The 20,357-nt window shown below is 39.7% G+C and overlaps 1 protein-coding gene across 1 annotated transcript; it reads left to right on the forward strand.

Annotated features, from left to right (window-relative positions):
- The first annotated feature begins 2,012 nt into the window (after nucleotides 1-2,012).
- On the forward strand, nucleotides 2,013-19,311 carry APOOL (apolipoprotein O like). The gene is made up of 9 exons (XM_072877023.1): nucleotides 2,013-2,166; nucleotides 8,194-8,298; nucleotides 8,915-9,034; nucleotides 10,585-10,639; nucleotides 11,580-11,678; nucleotides 12,967-13,058; nucleotides 14,436-14,522; nucleotides 17,246-17,402; nucleotides 19,174-19,311. The coding sequence occupies exons 1-9, from the start codon at nucleotides 2,155-2,157 to the stop codon at nucleotides 19,269-19,271; spliced, it is 825 nt and encodes a 274-aa protein (XP_072733124.1). The 5' UTR covers nucleotides 2,013-2,154; the 3' UTR covers nucleotides 19,272-19,311.
- Nucleotides 19,312-20,357: the final 1,046 nt, after the last annotated feature.

The raw sequence follows: 20,357 nt of genomic DNA on the forward strand, positions 1-20,357 counted from the left end.
TGAACATGCTGACAAGGTGTATTTTGAAAACCCCACTAACTTAAAATCTTTAGCAAATAATGCTATGGGGTCTCCATGGTCTTTGTTTCTTTGTAAATATAAACATTCTTACTGTTTCTGTAGCAATAGGAGGTTATAAACCAAACTTTCACTAGGACTGTTTTCAATAACAAAAAAATCTATAGCGCCTTGTATAAAAATCATGGAGACTCCATGACCTGTGGGCATTTTTTGTTTACAAGCAGTATGTATATATGTATTAGAGGCAGAACTGTTATTTATCACAAAGTTATGTTGTGGTTGATTCTTTCTAAAATAAACATATGTTTTCTGTCATTATGAAAAATAACTATTTTAGAGCCATCTTGAAAAGTCTGAAGTGTCCAAAGCTTCAAATACTAGTAATCTTCTATGTTTCAGCCTTGTTTTTCCAATCAGCTGTGAGATGAACTGCGAGGTAATGGTAAACCACCTGCCTCCGCCGGGGAAAGCGCCTGAGTCATATCACAGTTTATGAGCATTCTGCAACTTTTCTATAATCACCATCTCGCTTAAGCGCTTTTATGAGCAGATGCTCTACCGATACCGTAGTAAAGCCCCTCAGCTCATTGATGCTACAGAGAGAGAAAATTAACTTCTGTAGACTAATACAGGTAAAACTAGGTTTCAACCCCTGGATAATACAGTATTTCTTCAGTTTCACAACAGTATTTTTAATTTTATACTTGTCTATGTTGAGAGATGATCCAATAGTTTATATAGGCAATGAACATTAGGTTTCTTTTTTCCCTCTTTTCAGATGAGTTCTGTGTGAATTACTGTACCTGGCTGCGTTTTTTCTATCACAGATTAACTTGTTAACTTTTTGTGTGTCTACAATGAAAATTTATGAATGGAAAACTTCACTGTGTGTTGCTCACTGGGCATATACCTCATGGTACATTGCACAGACGTGTAAGTTGTAAGTTGCACTGCAACATTAAAAAAGGAACATATTGCTCTTTTTTCAAAGATATTAACTTATTTAAGAGATATAGTCTGTACATTATTAAAAAGAACATTTATTCTTCCTAAATTCAAACAAAGCTTTTGTTTTGGGAAAAAAAAAGTTGTAAACTTCAGTTGTAAATTTGGACTTCAATAAACGAATTATCTGCACTTAAATTTTGTGCTTGTGTCGTGTGTGTGTGTGTTCTCCCATAGCTGGAACTACGAGGAGCCATCACCGTCCAGCGTCAGTCCTGGATGTGACCTGGGCAGACGCAGAGCTCGTGGCCAGCTGCTGACCTCTCCTCGGACGGACCATCGCTCCCCTGCCCTGCGCACGGCTCAGGCTGGGGCTGCTTGACAGGAGCAGCCCTCAGAAAACCGTTCTGGCCGTTTCCTTGGCCAAAGCAAACGCAGCTCACCTGGGTTTTTCTCTCCGTTTCATGTTGTAAAACGGGGACATTTGGGATTTGCGCTTTTCTGACCACAACAGAATCAGTAATCTGGTATTCTGGAGTACATGTGAGGGGGGGGAACATTTTCTAGAAGCTAAAAGGAAAAAAAAAAGTATCACAGAGATGTCAAATCATCACAGGACTGAAGGCTCTGCTACAGTGATCTCTGCGTGTGCTGTCTCGGTTGAAGGCACCGACACAGGCACGTATCTCTGAAGAGAGCTTTCAGAGGCCACGCTGACTAGGACCGCACAGAAGTCTACTTTTAAATGACGGTCACTTTGTAGCGCAGGATTAAAGGAAGAGAACTGAGCGCGGTGCCTTACAAAGCCAGCAAAGCGCGTCGCTGTTGCAGCTGTTCACTTGGCGACATTCACCCCTGTAACGCCCTCCGGTGCCCATCTCCCTCCTGTCAGGGTGTCCCGCGCTGAGGGAACAGCAGAACTCGGCGCTTTCAGGAACTCCCGCTCCTTCCCCTCGCGGGGCAGCCCGCCGGGCGGAGTCAGGGCCCCCCGCGGCCCCGGGCTCGGCGACTGCCGCCTGCCCCGCTCCCGCTGCCGCTCGCACCGCCTCTGCCGTGCCGGGGCCGGCGAGGCCGGCGAGGCCGGCGAGGCCGCAGGGCCCGGCCCGCCCCGAGCGCGCGGAGCCCCGCCCAGCGCTCGGCCCTTCCCGCTCGCCGTACGCGCCCGCGCCGCGAGGGGCTGTCGCTAACATGGCGGCCAAGGTGAGTGCCGCCTTGCGTGAGGGAGGGCGGTGCTGCGGCGGCTCCCTCGGCCTGGGCTCCCCCTCCCGCTCAGAGACACCCACGGCCTCGGGGGGAGCCGGAGGACACTCCGTGGGGCCTCTTGTGGCTCCCCCGCTCCTCGGGAGCCCCCAGAACAGCGCTCCCCGCCGGCCCCGCGCGGCCGGCCCGCACGCTCGCCTCCTGTCAGAGCGGGCCCGCCGCGCCGGGGTCTCCGCGCCTCGCCGGCCCCCCCGCCGGCTGAGGAAAGGGAAGGAGCCCCTTCTGCCGGCGGGGCTGCGCGGCGCAGGGGCAGCCTCAGCCGGCGTGTCACACACTGAACCGGCCGGGCCGGTGTGTGCGGCCCAGGCCCGGCGGCTGCTCCCGTCGGGGCGTCGCTGAGCTCGGGAGGAGCACCGGGAGTGCGCGGGGCCTGCGAGGCGGGAAGCGGATAGGCCCGCCGTGCCGACTGGCTCGCTGGGGTGACGATACCTTGCAGAGTCCTTCCCCAGTGCTGAACTCATGTTGGCTGCCCAGCCTCTCTACTCCAGCTCGGGGGAACTAGAAGGTCGTAGTTTCTGGGAGTGGGGACATCCCTTCAGCCTGTAACCGAGGGTTCAGGTGAAGGAGGAGTAGGAAAGTAAGAGGTCTCAGTATTGCTTTCTCTGTTGTAGAACTTGAGGTAGAAAGGGCTGGTTCAAGAGGGTGGTTAAATTGTACAGCAGGGAATAAAAGAAGTATTTCTCTTCTGGTTGTTCGCCATCTACTTACAACTTCTGAAATGCCTTCCGCTCCCTACTCGAGAGATGAAGTATCAAGATACTAGTTTGGTAGTAGTGTTGTAAACTGTAGTAGTGTTATACATCACTAGAACAAGGATGTTAAAATCATGCTGTTACAAACTAACAGGGTCACAAGTATCTAAAATATTTTTATGTGTAGAGATAATATAGTGTTTTTAAGCAGGGAAGAATGTGCCTGTAAAGAGCTAGGCTTTCTGTCGAATATTTAGGCAGGTTTTCCAGTTTTCATCATCAAATTGATGAATAGGTTGCTCTCACATGAATTTTCATATTTACTTTTGCAGAGTATTTAAAATGTGGGTATATCTGCAAAGAAAAACATGATGCAAATGAGGACAGCCAAAGGAATCAAAATGAAGCATTTTACCTTCGTCTGTTATGAGACAAGTACCTGAAAGAAGAAACTGTATTTGGCTTGGCTGTATGGCTAGGTGATCTTGAAGCAGTATAGTTCGGTACATAAACCTGAATGATTCAGTGCCTGTGGTGAAGTGATGTAACTTTAAGTGTGTTCTTTATTATTTACTATGAAAATTTTAATAGAGTTTTTTTCTTAAGTTTTCACTCTCCATGGCTTACCATGTGGCAGACGAAGATTAAAAACAAATCTGTGGAGTGTCAGTAAGTTGAGTTGAAGTGGAAGGATGCTCTATTCCACTCGTGTGGGTTTTTTGTAGTTGTCATTAGAGACTTATAAATACATATCTGAATTAAAATACCGGGTTTGGCCTAGAAACTTCTGACAATTGTCATGTCTCATGTAATTTCTGGGAAAAATAAAAGGATCAGAGATGGTTTTCTGTTCTACCTCAAGACATCTAAGTGGTAGCAGAAAACTGTAAACCCGTGCTTCTTATTCTTTGAGTAACAGCTCTCCACTGAAAATATGAAATGCAGTAGCTGATAAAATTTTAATCTTATTTTAATCTGACTAGTAGATTCTGATTTTGTGATAGAGAAGGTGCATATATATATATTTTTATATATATAGACTGTGCTGGTTTTGGCTGGGGTAGAGTTAATTTTCTTCCTAGTCGCTAGCATGGGGCCACGTTTTGGATTTGTGCTGGAAACAGTGCTGATCACCCAGGGGTGTTTTCGTTCCTGCTGAGCAGTGCTGACACACAGCCAAGGCCTTTTCTGCCTCTCACCCCACCCCACCAGCGAGTGGGCTGGGGGGCACAAGGAGCTGGGAGGGGACATGGCAGGGACAGCTGACCCCAGCAGAGCAAAGGGACCTTCCAGACCACATGGCGTCATGCTCAGCATGTAAAGCTGGGGAAGAAGAAGGAAGGGGGGGACATTCAGAGTGATGGCATTTGTCTTCCCAAGTAATGGTTACACGTGATGGAGCCCTGCTTTCCTGGAGATGGCTGAACACCGGCCTGCCCATGGGAAGCAGTGAACGAATTCCTTGTTTTGCTTCGCTGTCGTGTGCGGCTTTTGCTTTCCCTATTAAACTGTCTTTATCTCAACCCATGAGTTTTCTCACTTTTACTCTTCTGATTCTCTCCCCCATCCCACTGGGGGGGAGTGAGCGAGCGGCTGGGGGGGGCTTCGTTGCTAGCTGGGGTTAAACCACGACATACACACATCAGGTTTTTGCATATACCCTACTCCTTTGATTACCTATTTTCGTTTTGAGGCTTCTTCCTACCTTCAGGGCAAGTTTCCTTATTTGTGCTCCAGTTCTTGAAGTAAATATACAGAATTTGCAGTTTCAGTGAGAAACAACACTCAACCTTTTGGAGATTAGCATAAATTAAATATATGGTTTTATTATGCTTTAGTTTGTATTCTGCATCTTTTGAGTTGAAGATAGTGAATTCTTTGTAGTGATATGGCTTTTTAACTTTTTTTATAGAATGTATTTTTGATCTTTGATAAGATTCTAACAGTTTGAAGTAGATTGTTTGAAATGCAAAGTCTTAAAGCCAAAATTATCCAGGTACATTTAACAGTTTTGTTATTACATTTTGATTGGTTTTACTCTAATTCTACTATTAAAAGGTATAGCTGTAACAATTTTCTGCTAGAGAGCATATAATAAATTTCTTCAGCAAATAATTGCTATTCGGTCTTTTCATCAAAAATAATGCCATGTCTATTAGTCTACACTGTTCAGTGCTTTGAAATAGCCCATGTGCTTTTTGTGCCTGCGATAAAAACGGCCTCCTGTACGTGCTGCAGTGTGATGGCAGTGTCAGTAGCATGGCAGTGGTATTACTGGAAGTCTTCTGACTCTTACCATTCACCTTCCCAGAATAGCTTTCTCTTTTACATTTAGAAATTCACAACTGAGTTTATTGTGCTAAAAGAAATGGATCGAATTTAAGTGAACAATATAACTTTTTCACAGTTTCTCACTTCAAAATTTTATTTTCCTTCTACTATCTACTGAATATGGGTATGTTCTCTTGGTAGCATTAGGTACTGGGATAGGCTATCTGAATTACGATAAATTTTAAAGATTTTCCTTTAATAATGCTTTAAAAATACAGACTTTTCTTTGAGGATGGGTGTCCCTTTATAGATAATCTCCTGTAGCTCAGACTGTGGCATTTTGCTCTAAGCAGCATCATCAGAAAGACAGTTGCTGCGTTAATTGGTTCATATTTTGATTATTGCCATCCTCTCTCACGTATTTTCTATATCCTGGGGCTGTTCAGTGCTAGGAGAGCTGTTCTCCTGTGCTGGGACACAGCTGAGTCAACAGAGCCTCCTGGTGATTTTTTCTGTTGAGGTGGTCATGTTAAGCACTGAAGGGAAAAATGGCAAGTACTCCTCGGTACAGCAGTTGTAACCTAAGTGTGTCAGATCATTGTGGCTACAGCTCTTACATGCTAAACTTTTTGTCAACATGTGACTAACAATTTTTTCACAATGCTGGTCAACATACATAGTATCAGCATGGCTGTATTTTTATGTACATAGGAGTTTTCTCTGTAGATTTCAGGAAGTGCTCTCACCTCCGTCTTCCTTCTGACCGTGTCCACGCTTGCCAGCGTAGCTAGGTCAACATGGGGAAAACAGTTCTTTAGTGACAAGATTTTTGGTGTCTTCCCCTCTGCGCCACTCCAAATCCAGACGCGTTGTTGCCTTAACTTGCAAAGCAGCTGCTCCCGTGCCTGTGTGCATGTATGGTGCGTGTAAACCCCAGGGGAGGAAACGGGCAGCAGCTATCACAAGTTCCTGCCTTTGAGTCGCTGCCCCACCTGTCAGCCTCTGTGAGAAGAGGAGCTCATGCAGTCTCTGCTTTTGTGCTGTCCCCATCTCCCCTGGTTGGGACTCCCGATGCGGCGAGAGGTGTATCCCCAGCTTTTGTCTAGTGGCCATGTCTAGCAGTTCTGTATCGGTGCCCCTCAGGCCTGTTATACTTCATGTCCATCTGCAAAAGGAAAGTATTTTGGGGTGTCACTAGTGTAAATTAAGGGAATAGTACAGGCTGGTCAACATGATTGTGTCTACAGCGTTGGCTTTGCCAGCTGAGATTTGCTAGCCTAGCTATGCTGGAGTTGGGGGGGGTTTGACGCTTCCAGCTGACATAGCTGTGTTACAAAAATTTTGTGACATCAACCTGGCTTGAAGAGAAAAAGCAGTGGGGTTCTGTTTCTCAAAGCAAAATGAGCTCAGTCCTACACGTTTTCCTACCATTTCTAAATGGAAGAAAAGCATGAAGTAAATAGTAGCCACTAGCAGACTTTTAGGGTGGTGCGGTAATTATGCTCCAAGGAGAGGGGAGGGGCACGTTGGCTGTGTGTTAAGAGCAGGAATACTCTATATTACTAAAGACCGTTAGTGTAGAGAAACCTTAAGTAACCCTTCCTCCCCTCAGCCCCCCCCATGCCAAGAAATGCAACCGGAGAATAGTTTTTAGCTTTATCCTACAGCTTTCAGCTCTGGCATTGTCTGCTTGCCCCTTCTTTCACAGTAGTCCTCTCATCATGGCAATGTCCTCCTTTCTTCTCCAACAGCTTTGTGTTTCACTGTGATTGTATGATCTGAAAGTTTTGCCATGATGATCACACGGTTTACTTCACAAGTGATGGTGTTTTGCTGTCCTGAGTGGTTTAATCTGGATGTGATAGGTGTATCGTGAACCTGAGCTAATTCAAGGTAGTGCTTTTGCCTTTCTTCGTGTTCATTGTGTATTCATTATTGTAACGAAATGCTATGGAGCACATCCTGCTCCTTTGACAGGATATTTCCAATTGAAAGCTGAGATAACAATGAGAATGCAGTAGAGTTTTATACTTGGAATTCAGGTATTTCCCAAAATCAAGTTGGTTTTTTCCCTGCTTTTCTATTTTTCTGGCATTCTACCACCATCATCTCTATGCAGATCCTGGGAACGTATTTCATACTTGTTTTCACATTTTTAAAGTTTAAAAAATGCTTCAGGTGAAGAACAGAACAGAAACGTCTTTACTGATATAGAAGAAACTATAATCTACCAAAGCTGCAGATGCTGCAACATGTTGTGGCAAGTTTTTTAATATATGGTATGCCCGCTCTGATTGGAATCTTAAGGCAATTGTTTAAAAAATATTTACGTGAAGCTGTATTTGAGTTTAAGCTTTGTGTAATATATGGTGTTTTTTTCCAAATTAATGTTCTAAGTAGACATCAGACTCTCATGACCAAACCTATATTTCTGTAATGTACATTGTAACATACGTGATTCAAAAGGTTAAGCGGGTGATGCTTAATTCCAGTTATTGCTATGTATTTTCATTTATTGTCGACATGCAGTTATTCCAAACAGACAGCAGATGAACCGTTCTCTGAGTTAGAAAGGAGATGACATTTTGTCTGATGTCATGGAGAATTCCTGTAAATAAAATTGAGGTGTGTTTTGATGGAACAAGAGAGTCATTCATTGACTCATTGACTTGGAGTACCTGTATGTTGAATAGATTAGAACTTAATCTACCTTAAAGGCTGATGGAAGCATCAACATGGCTTTGAACACAAAATTCTTCCTGATATTTCAGACATAACTGTTGTTATCAGTGATCTCTAGCTTTTTCTTTACCCTTGTAATTTGAGAAAATCTCCATATAACACAGAAGAGGTTCCTAAAAGGCATCCTGTTTTAAAAAGGTTTTAAAAGTGATTTGTTTAATCCCATATTTGATCAAGCACAACGCAATAGGAAAATCCAGATTTTACTGGAGTGAAATTTTTATTTCTGCATTGAGTCCCTTTTTTCATCTGTCTGTCTCAGGTGGCAAAGCTGGCAGCTCTTTCTTCTGGTCTGCCATTTGCATGCATTACTGTATATGCAGCAACAGAAAAGGAATCAAAAGGTCAGCTGATGAAGCCAAATCAGGTAAGAATCTTGCTGTTTGTCAGTCTTTAGCATAATACTAGAAGAATCTGCAGAATACAGTCTCTTTCCATTGCATTATATTACCCGTAAATAAAATACATAGCTAAGTAATATGTGATAATAAAAATTACTTCCTAAATAACTGACCACTATAGCAGAAATAAAACATGAAGTGTTACAATAGTAAGTTAGTAAAGTTTTATCTCATTTTCATTATTAAATTATTTCCAGGCTGAAGCCAGAAAAGGTAAAAGAGTATGATACTTACTGATAATAATAGTCTTTTTCTTTTACAATTTCAAGTATTACATGCATGCATCTTCCAACTATTCTTGCTCATGCTTATTCTGAATAAAATATACTTTTATCATACTCAGTAATTCTACTTCTTGGAACCTATACAATACTTTCAGTTTTCATTTCTGAAGAATTAACCTGTAGTCACACTTGTGTAAAGTAAGTTTGTAAATATAGAAGAACATAATTCAATATAGAGGTTTTGTTTGCTGTAATGGGAACACTAAGGATATGCAGTCTTGAAAAACACTATTCTGTGTAAATACTAATGAGTATACAAAACTGTCTCCCTGCAGTACAGTTACGCTTTTCTTTCCAGCTTCCAATTTACTGTCCACCACCTCTGAAATTGAAATACGTTGAAGAACAGCCTGGTTACTTGCAGAAGCAATTTTCTTCAGTAAGACGGACAACTGGCCGCTATATTGGATGGTGCAAAGTAAGAAATACCTGCGTCCAAAGTTTCCTACAATTCCTGACAGCACTCAACTAAAACATTGAAAAAACAGCATTACTTCACCCTGGAGATTTTGTTTGCAGTTCCTTGTATTAGCATACATGTATAATTTAAGGTGCAAATATGAACCCTTCTCTCATTTTTCTCTACTGTGCTTATAACAGGGAACCTGTGCGTTCTCCTTGTTTTCCAAATCAGAAGGCAGTGAGATCAGAGGTCTCTTTCAGTCAATGCTAAACTGGATCTAAGCCAACCCACAGTGTCAGGTTCAGAAATATCTCTTGGTTAACTTCTACAGCAAGAGTTACGTAGGTAGCTTCTTGCTAGCAGAACTTGATAGCATTTAGGAGCCTGAAATTCCAGGCACAGTCCACAGAGAGAGAGAGCTGCTTCCAGAGGGCAGGTTAAAAGACCTGTTCTAGATACTTCAGGGAAGACAAACTGAGTGCATCCAATGTAACTGTTAAAGCAGGCGATTACTAACTAGTCATCAAAAATACCTTGCAACTCTGTTATTGCATATTCCAGGCATAGAGGGAAATGCGATACCTGTCACCATTCTCTTAACTGCTGGTAAATGACAACTTTTTACCCTGGCTGTTGTTAGTATAAGAAATCTTATGGTTGTGTTTTTCTCTTACAAACAAAATAGACCCTATTATTTGAAAAAGGCAAGGAAATCAAAATATCTTCCAATATTTTCTGTAAATTTTGATTCCATTGGTCTGTGAAAATCTTGTCAGTGACTGCATAACTGAACTAATTTAGTTATCAATCTGTATCAAACTTTTCCATGCTCATATTCATCAAGTAAGTGTTTCAGAGATTGACTCGCAGTGACCTCTGGTGGTACAAATTCTATGTTGCTGCAAACATGATTTCAGTGAAATAACTCAAGATGACATTCTTTTTCATTAATTTCCTAAAGAATGTGTATTTACTCCATTTGTTTAGCGATCTGAGGACAATGATACTAATAACAGGCTAGTAGAAGGTTTTTTTCTGGATAAAGAAAAACTTGTAATTAAATAAATTGACCAATTTGAAGGGAGTAATGCAAACTAGTCAAGCACGCATCTTAAACCAAACCAGTATTGCTTATCTTTAGCGAAACTGAGCACCACTTTTACAAACTAAAAGACAGAGTCATTTTTATCGGTTAAGTGTCTCTAGGGAAGAGGAGATTGTATTTTATAATTGAATTTTCTTATGTTCTACAGTTGGCATCCAGACGTTCTGCTACCCTACAGTTTTGTTCCTGAGATGTCAATTTTGAAAGTGATCTTACGATATTAAAGAGATTTTTTTAAACTAAATATGGATGGAGGTTTTAAAAGTCAAAAAGGGGATAGATCTCAGCACAGCCTCTGTAGAAGTTCACTGATGTGGTTTGTTTTTTTAAAGTTACATAATATTTCTTTGTCTCATTATGCTGAGCCATATGTATCAACTGCGTAGTTTTGTACTGAAAACATCTACTTTTGCGAAGATTTTACATTTATTTTGTTTTCCTTTTTGTTGTTTTTTTGTAGGATGCTTTTGTCTTTGTTAAAAATGGAATAATGGATTCAATTCAATTTGGAAAAGGTAGGCAAGTCACATATTTCTGAATTGAGCACTTTCTGTTGTTTATCCTTGTGACTTAGAAAGAAGGTTGAAACAGCAAATTCTAGTTATGGGGGGAAGAGGGGGAAAGGGTGGAAGGGAAGTGCCTGGAGTACTTTCCGCAAGTCTGGGGGAGAAAAAACTGGGACCACTGTTAATTCACTATGGAGTTTCATTTCTGTTCTCAAATGAGAGAAATGAGCAATTAAATAGTATCTCTCATTACTTTGATTTTAGCTTTGTTCTTAAAATCATAGTGTCACGGAATCATTGAAGTTGGAATCTCTACAGATCCATAGAGCTCTGTGTAGAAGCACCTTTATAGATCATCTAGTCCAATCACCTGCTTAAAGCAGGGCCAAGGCAGGTTGCTTAGATCTCGGTCCAGTCAGGTCTTGAACATCTGCAGCGATGGAAATTCCACAACCTGTCTTAATTATAAAAACGGCTTCTTAATTCTAGCACAAGTTACAAGCAGTATTTGCATTCAAGTTCAGTATCAGAAACTATAGATAAAAGTTATTTTCCTTAAAAATAGGATATTGGGAGATTCCAAAATATGTGTTTTCTCATTTAATCTATATTAACTCACAATAAAATCAAAGCTTAAAACTATGCTTTCCTTTTCCTTTATTAAGGACTAACATTTTACAAAATATAAAAAAGTACCTAAAGAGAAAAATCGTTAACTTTGCTGCTGTGTTTTGAGGACTCTGATTCTGGTTCTGGCTGACACAGGCTGCAGAGTGTGTAGAAAGCACCTTCATTCATTAACAAAAATCCAGTCTTGGATTGTTTTCAGTTTTGGATATTCATAACTTTACTTCCATCTTCATTTCTTAAGTGGGAAATAAAATAGAAGGATTAATATTGAATTATGCTTCTTTTTTTTTCCTTCTCCTTTTTTTTTTTTAATTCTAAGATGCTTATGTTTACCTGAAGAATCCACCACCAGAATTTCTTCCCAAAGTTGGTGTAATTACAATATCAGGCTTAGCTGGCATAGTGCTGGCAAGAAAAGGTAGGGGTTTTTGCTTATTTTCATTATGTAATATGAAATATTTTATATTAATTATAATTAATATATAACTCATATTATATTACTATTATAGTAAATATTATGTGAATGTTATGTGAATATTAATTATTGTGTTAGTATGAATCTATTACATGAATTATTATATGAAATATTATATGAATATGTTGAATATGTAGCATGTAGTAGTTTTAATGGTCAGAAGATTTTTCTGAAACATAGGCAAAAACCTATGTAACTAGTATTAAAAAAAAATCCTTCCAGATAAATTGAAGAGACATAATTAAATATTTCTTTTAGAAGCTGGCTAAGACCTAATAGATAGAGCAGGATTATACAGTCATTTTTAATGGTGGAATCAACAGAAATTCAAAGTAGGACACTTGTTTTGAGTTTGTTCATTATTGGTTTTCAGAAACAATGTGTGTGTGGGAGGAAATTGGAGATTAATTAATAGGTAAGGTTACTGAGTATAGTGAAAACTAAGGGAATTTAGAGGGAAGAAGCTAAAGAATGTTGGCATTTGGCTACACAGGTACAAGGGAATACACATCAGAAGGCATGATTTTGGCAGCTTTTGAAGCCAAAAGGATAATTTGATAGATATAGCCACCTCTCCTTTCAAGATAAATAGTAGAAGAATAACACTTAAACTGTTAGAAGATATTGTTCAGAAAATGTTAGTCTGTAATACCTGAGTGTGTGTCTATCTGAATATTTCGCAAAGCGAATGGGTTACTCACATTATTGGCAGCTTAGTAAAAGCATTCTTCTTGTATCCCTGTCACTTTTTGGTGGACAGATTTTTAAAAAAAGACTTGGGCTTGAGAATCTGTCATCAGGGCTCCTTGTCAACAAACAGGAACCTGAGCCTGGCCCAGCTGTGCTCAAGTTTGAACAAAGAGGCCCCAGTTTCCAGGCTCCTGGCTGCTCCAAATTCTGCAGTCTGTGTCCTCAAGAGAGCACGCATGGAGCTGGTGAAGAACCACATCAGCTCTTAAATGGCACAGACATTCTTCTCATTTTTCACAATATTGGAAAATCTAGTTTGGGATTATTTCTTGTTCAGGAAACTAATGTTCAGAATATCAGTATCTCCTGCAAACGTGACTGTACGAAACTATAATCACACTCTGTATTCTCTCCTACAGCTGTTATGGGGATAAGTTTGATGTAAGCAATGGTTAGGGGTTAAACAATTGCATTTAATTCATACAACTGCTTAGCTTTACATTTCATTAGTGTCTAATTTGAAATATTTGGCTTTATACAGATTCTAGATTTAAGAAAATTGCTTATCCATTGGGACTTACTACTTTAGGAATTTCTGTTTGTTACCCAGCTCAGTCAGTGGTAATTGCTAAGGTAAGTTTACCTGTATTTTAGTGTTGAATTAACAGTGAATTTAATCAAAGCATTCTCATTTCACTTGGATTAAGCGTCATGGGACTAGGAGTCAGAATTCACATGCATCTTCATTAAAACATATAGTGCATCACAGGTGTTAATGGTGTAACTATAAAAAATGAATGAAATGACTGAATTTAAAAATGCAGTTATATAGCCTCTCAATTTTTAATCCTCATTTCTCAAATAAATGAAGATTATTTTTTATTGCTGAAATAAAAGTAAATAAAAAATAAAGCCTTGCCAGACTTGATAGATGTGCAATGTGAGATATTGTACAATTGCATCTCTTGTTAGAATTCCTGTTTTTCCAATTACTGTCATCTTGCAGTTGTCTGCCTGATTAGAATATGTTTTAGCTATAGAATGCTAAGACAGCTGTAGCTGTCTTTATGTAGAAGAGCAGAACTAGGCTTAATATTTTGTATGCGAGAATTGTTGGCACACAGTACTTCTCTACACAAAAAGTGAATTGAAAAGCAGGATATAAAGTCTATATATCTCTTCCTTCTCTATAGTTTTCCAGTGTTTCCCCATTTAGAAAAGCACATAGTGCTTCATAAGAATTCTTCGTAGTTCCTTGACGAAGTTTGTATTTATAGTTTCAGAACTGCACTTCTGTGTTGAATTGATGAGATAGGGAAATTTAGTTTTGTTAGTTGTGTTTGGTTCTAGGACTTATCAATCTTTTAGTTAAATGATCAGATTTAAGTTCTGACAGAAAGATTTATGGAACGTTATCCTGAAATTGAATCTCTTTCCATCATGATGAATCGGTTGTTATTGTTTTGCATACCTTTTGCACAGTTTTTTGTAGTTGCAGCTGTGAAGTATTCTGTTTCTACAGAGTGTTTGTAAAGGTACTCCATAGTCACTGCAGTATTACGAAATTACTTTTCGAAAAGAGACTGAAGGATTTGGTCACTTATAAAGCAAAGCACTGCTCACTAACATGGGCCAGCTCATCTTTTGCGGGTTTTTCCTTGTGTGTTACTATCATTGATCCTTTCCAACACAGTGAGACAAGTTTGGATCCTTCAAAACTACTGCTCCAGTCTATTGTGCTAACATTGCAAAAGCGCTGTTTGCTGATCAGGTTTTGATTTCATTTTGAGTAGGTGGATGTAGCATGTGAATGCTACCTGTGGATTTCCCGTACCAATTTAAAAATTATTTAGGAGAACCAAGCACTACATTTTGAAATGTAGCTGACTGAAATGTCTTAGTATGGGGTCAAGCATGTTCTCATGCAAATGAGGTGCATTTCATTTAAATGGACTGTGTATCTTAGTATTTTTAAAGCTGTTGTTAAATTACATTTTTCTAAAAAAATAGGTAACAGGGAAAAAGTTATTTTCTGCAAGCCATCAAACCTATGAAGCTGTGCGATCGCTATGGGCAAAAAAGGAAGATGTCACCAAGGTAGGCTTTCTGAAGTAATGGCTGTAACCCGTAAATTCAGAGGGAGAAAAAAGTAAATTAGAAGGTCAAGTACTATTCTGCTGATACTGTTTAAGATTACTAATTGTGTTAAGTGAGGCACAAAACCCCCTCTGATATTTTTGTAACTTCAGTGTTTAATTAATGTCATCTTTGTAATACCTTTCAGACCAATAGATATTGAGATCCCCTATGTAGTCCCACAATACATGCAAGATGCACAAGAGAAGACTGAGTTTCTATTATAGCTCATTTTTGATCTTGACAAAAATAATCCATTCTGATTCAAGCTTTGGTCCTAAGCAGACCACTGAATTTAAAATGAAGACACACAGAATTACAGTAGGTATGACTAGCTTATTGTTAAACATATCAGTGAAGGAAATTCCACAACCCATCCAGGTAGTCTGTTTTAATTACCCTGTGACAGAAATTGTCTGTGTCTGATTTTTTTTTTCCTTGTCCTGTCCTCATTGCAGCCATAGTGAATAAATGGTCAGTAACCTCTTTATATTGACCTATTACATAGGGAAAATTTATCATGGTTTTTGACATTATCTTCTCCCTAGTATAACCTTTTCTTACAGAGCAGACTTCCTAACTCTTACGTAATTCTTGTTCTCCTCTGAGCTTTCTCTAGTTTTTCTCTCTCCCTTTTCTGTTTTTAGGGGCTTCTGTGTGTGGTTTGTGTTATTGGGTTTTTTTAAGTGAGGTGGTCAAAATAGGACATAGTAAACCAGCTGATGCCTTGCCAGCTCTAAGTAGAGGGGAATATTAATCTCCTGTAAATTACATGTGGAGTTTGGGTTAGTACATCCCAGAATGAAACATGTTGTTTCTGCAACCTGAAAGGGTTTTTCTCCAGTGGAAATTTAAAAACCCCTGACAAAAGTAGTACTTTCCTGAGTAAAATTTCAGCTTTGCACAGTGATTTTTTTTTTCTCTTTTTAATGAAAATGAAAGTTTCTCAGTCACATTAACATTTAGAAGTATTTTGCTTTAAATTTATCGTCGTCATTTGTATGCGGTTCTCACCTTTTACTTCCACTGAGGAGTGCAAATGGAATTCTGAATTTTGAAAATGAGATGCAGATAAATGTAATGAAAATGATAGCGAAACAAGAATTGATGTGGTAAAGACAGTTTCTGTTAACTTTTTTTTTCCTGAGTGAAGCCTGTTCCCAGAACAACATGTTATTTTTCATTACTAGGGTGTTACTGTGATTTATCTTTCCATCTTCTGTTAACTAAGAGTAGTAAGTTGTGGTGGGTTGACCCTGGCTGGACGCCAGGTGCCCACCAAGCCGCTCTGTCACTGCCCTCCTCAGCTGGACAGGGGAGAAAAATATGACAAAAGGCTCGTGGGTTGAGCTAAGGACGGGGAGATCACTCAGCAATTACAGTCACAGGCAAAACAGACTCAACTTGGGGAAATTAATTTAATTTATTACCAGTCAAACTCAGAGTAGGATAATGAGAAATAAAACCAAATCTTAGAAACACCATCCCCCCCCACCCCTCCCTTCTTCCTGGGCTCCACCCTCCTCCTTGCCAACAGCTCAGGGGGATGGGGAATGGGGGTTGCGGTGAGTTCATCACACGTTGTCTCTGCCACTCCTTCATCCTCGCACTTCCCCTACTCCAGTGTGGAGTCCCTCCCACAGGAGACAGTCCTCCCTGTACTTCTCCAACGTGAGTCCTTCCCACAGGCTGCAGTTCTTCATGAATGCAGTTCTTCATTCATGCATGCAGTTCTTCATTCCCCCGTGGGGCCACAAGTCCTGCCAGCAAACCTGCTCCAGCGTGGGTTCCTCTCTCCACGGGTCCGGCCAGGAGCCTGCTCCAGCGTGGGCTTCCCATGGGGTCAAAGCCTCCTTTGGGCTTCCACCTGCTCTGGCGTGGGGTCCTCCACGGGCTGCAGGTGGATATCTGCTCCACTGTGGACCTCCATGGGCTACAAGGGGACAGCCTGCCTCACCATGGTCTTCACCACGGGCTGCAGGGGAATCTCTGCTCTGGCACCTGGAGCACCTCCTCCCCCTCCTTCTTCACTGACCTTGGTGTCTGCAGAGTTGTTCCTCTCACATGTTCTCACTCCTTTCTCCGGCTGCTGTCGTGCAGCAGTTTTTTCCCCCCTTCTTAAATATGTTATCACAGAGGCACTAACACCGTCACTGATGGCCTTGGCCAGCAGCAGGTCCATCTCGGAGCCGGCTGGCATTGGCTCTATCAGACATAGGGGACGCTTCTAGCAGCTTCTCACAGAAGCTGCCCCTGCAGCCCCCCCGCTACCAAAACCTTGCCATGCAAACCCATCACATAAGTGTTCTGTAAAAACTAAATGCTATTTCAGTCTTGCGTAAGACTATAGGTTCCTCATCTGTAAATGAACAGTGACTTCCGAAGTACTTTGAGGGTCTTGGGTAAAAACACAGTATCAGACTTAAGTATGAACTCGTGACAAAGTAAACTTCCTTACATGTGAATTTGAAGTTATTGTATCTGAACTGTGGGGTTCTTTCATGCATTTTATTTTTTCCAGCTGTGTCCCTTGCATGCAGCTGACTTTAACGTTACTAGTGGAATATCATTGCATGATGTCATATCTGAAAAAGATAAGCTTTCAGACTTGAAAGCTTTATTTTGCAATAATGTATTAAGCATATGCCCATGTGCATATTTTTTAATTTATTTTTGGTTCACAGCTGCAGCAAGAGTCAAAATCAGTTACACAAGAAGATAAGAAAAAGAAAGAAATTTCTAGTACAAAACCTGAGTCCGCTATTGAGTCAAGATCATTTAACAGAACAGAATCTTCTCCAGTAGAGTCTTGGAGTAATAAAGATACAGTGCCTTCATCAGGTGAAGTAAAAATTTCAACTGTAATCTCAGGGCAATTGCAAATTCTGAATGACTTGACTTAATTTTGTAGTTACCCTTGCTTTAAAATGGAGCAGACTGTCATAGCATATTATTCTTGAGAATATATGGTACACACTGTCATTTAATATATACTTCAGAGCCTCAGGGAGGTGATAATTTTCTCGCTGTGGACCCTGTCACAGCATCAGAATCCTTATACATTTGTTGTTCTTAATAATGTTTTCTTTCATTCCATATGGTGTGGACCATATCCCATGTTGTTAGCAATGAGATGATATCATCAAGTACTTCAGTTAAATATCTACTTTAAATTATCCTTCTGTTGTCAGAATACCATAAGTGTAATTTAAAAGGATTACTGCTGGATTTTTGTGAAAACAGCTAATTTGAATTACTGTTCATTTCTCTGTAGGGGTTCTGTATCCTCAGATATTGGTGAAAGAGGAATGCGTAATTGACAAATGAAGAATTGGATTTTATTTTGCTAGGGTTTTTTGCAGTGATGTTCTTTGTGCATCTGAAGTGGTTGAGATAATCTACTAGATCATGTAACAGCATATTTAACCTACAAATATTTTGATAGGCCAGTTGCTAAGGGCAACAGTGGAATTACCTGTTAAAGGAGAACTAAATTTGTTTTAAAATATTGTTACATTTTGATGGGGCAATTTCTGAATTTTACTCATCACTTAAACTTGCTTACTTCTTTTTACTGTGTTCTTTACGAGAACTTTTTTTTTCTGGAAAGCAAGCATAACATATTTGGGTGGGGTTTTTAATTTTTTTTTCCTTTATTTTCACTATAATATGCATTCACATCTTTCTTTGCTTTGCACCTGTATTTTTTTTGATTTAGTTTGTGGAATGCTTTGATCTGTTTTTACATTCGCTTCAGGCCAGACTGTCTTTAATAGTTTTATGTATATAGATATCTTCTGTCTTTGCTTTCATGTCTGGAATTAGTTCATGTCCCTAATACAGCCAAAAATGTCCATGCCCTAAATTAATCTGTGTTGTCAGAGATGTTTATTTGCACTAGTCCAAACAGAGCAAAGCTTTCAGGAGAACATAGCACCCCTTATTAAACCAACTGATTTAGCAGGAAGAGAAGCAGACTAGTAGTAGGAGGCACAGTCCTAGAAAACCTGCCTTTATATTCCCTTAGATCCTCTGGAATTACAGTATCATTAAATATGTCGGTCTTTGTGCCTTGTCATTCAGGATGAGTGTGAGAGCTCAGCATTTTAGTAAACTTAGTTCACTGTTTTTGCAAGTCATGAAGTGAAACTAGGTAAGAGTGTTTGTCTTAATTTGGAATTCTTACCATCTGGCAGCAGCTTCAGGGAAGATACTGATTCAGTTGGTTTGGGGAGACAGCTGTGCTCCTGGGAGCAGGGGGGGAAGAAAGACTGGAGATTTTTTTTCCACATCCCAAACTTTCCCTTCTTTTCCATGTGTAGGGCAAAGCATCACTATTTCTTCTCTCACCCTGTTGCATTCAGGAAGTAGTATTAAAGTATAGAGAGTAGGAGGAAGACCTGCTCTCCATCCACTGCTATGTGCTAATAATTACAACATGCCTTCATTGTCCTGTATCACTTACACAGTTTTAATTAGAACATACATATTTTCATCATTTGTAAGTGTCTGGTAATACAGTAATTCTTGAAATGTGTCAATAAGCATTTTTTTTTCTACAGCTCAAATATATATGTATTTTTTAATTAAACTTCTTTAATATCTCTAACAGGAACAGTGAAGACACCAACATTTAAGCCTGATCCAAAACTTATGGACCATGGTCAGTCCAGCCCAGAAGATGTGGATATGTACAGTACTAGAAGCTAAGACAAATCTGCTTACAAATCTTTGCAAAGTATTACAGATAAGGGGGAGGGAAGAAGGGAAGGAATAATCCTTAAAATACATACTCTGTGAGGTATAATTTAATCAGGTATTTTCTTATATCCCAATTTGTATTACTGATTTACATGATTCTGTTTAGTGAATATTTTGTTTCTCGCTACTTACAAGCAGTGAGAATTCACTCATTGTCAGCGTCATTAGCGGGACACTGAGAAAATGAGATTTGTCAGTGTCTTCTCACAATGAGGTTTCTCTGTGCCAAGCTTGTTAATAAATGTTGCTTCACAAAGGATATTTGAAAATATATATATATCTATACTTTGGCTCAGATGTTCATTGATCTAAAAGAAGAATGTGATGGATGGGGTTTGCAGAGGCTTCTTTGTCTTTTTTCTCTCAGCTCTGGAATGAAGTGCAACTTCATATTGGTCTGAGTACGCTTAAAAAGCCAGTTGTTACATCATACGAATAGCATTATCTTTAATGCTTGTATAAGCAAGTCACTTTTTTTTCATTGCAAAGTCATTTGTTGTTGTTTGCCTCTTTCACAAAGGTGAATGGAAACAACTTCTTGTCCTGCATGCTTCTTATGTATTTAAATGTCACTTAAGTTGGGAAAGAGCACACCACTAATCTCTAAAACATCCTTTATAGACTATGCATTAGTTTTCACCTACTTCTAGTACTTTGAAGAACTGTATGCAGATTGCTTAATCCATTAAACTGATACTCTTTGAATTTATATAGAATGCATTAGCAATGTTTAGGAAGTTGGAAAGCTTCTGTAGTTTTGAGGTTTAAAGAGCTGACAAATATTAAAAATGCAGAAGTAACAGGCAGCCGACATTTTCTTCCAAGAAGTTTGTATGCAATACCCATTGATCTTGGTAGGATTTCTGTGAAATTCTGTCTTTTTTCCGTAAGAATGAAATGAGAAATTGATAAATTTTCCTCAGATGGAACTTTCAAACAGTGCTTTTATCATTGTGGATATCACTCCACTTCTGTTCATCCTCCATGTCTCTTCAAAATACTCTTATAAGGGTTGGAATAGATCTTTGTTCCTTG

The sequence above is a fragment of the Ciconia boyciana genome, chromosome 12 (genome assembly GCF_034638445.1).
Source record: "Ciconia boyciana chromosome 12, ASM3463844v1, whole genome shotgun sequence".
In the NCBI taxonomy this organism is placed as follows: domain Eukaryota; kingdom Metazoa; phylum Chordata; class Aves; order Ciconiiformes; family Ciconiidae; genus Ciconia; species Ciconia boyciana.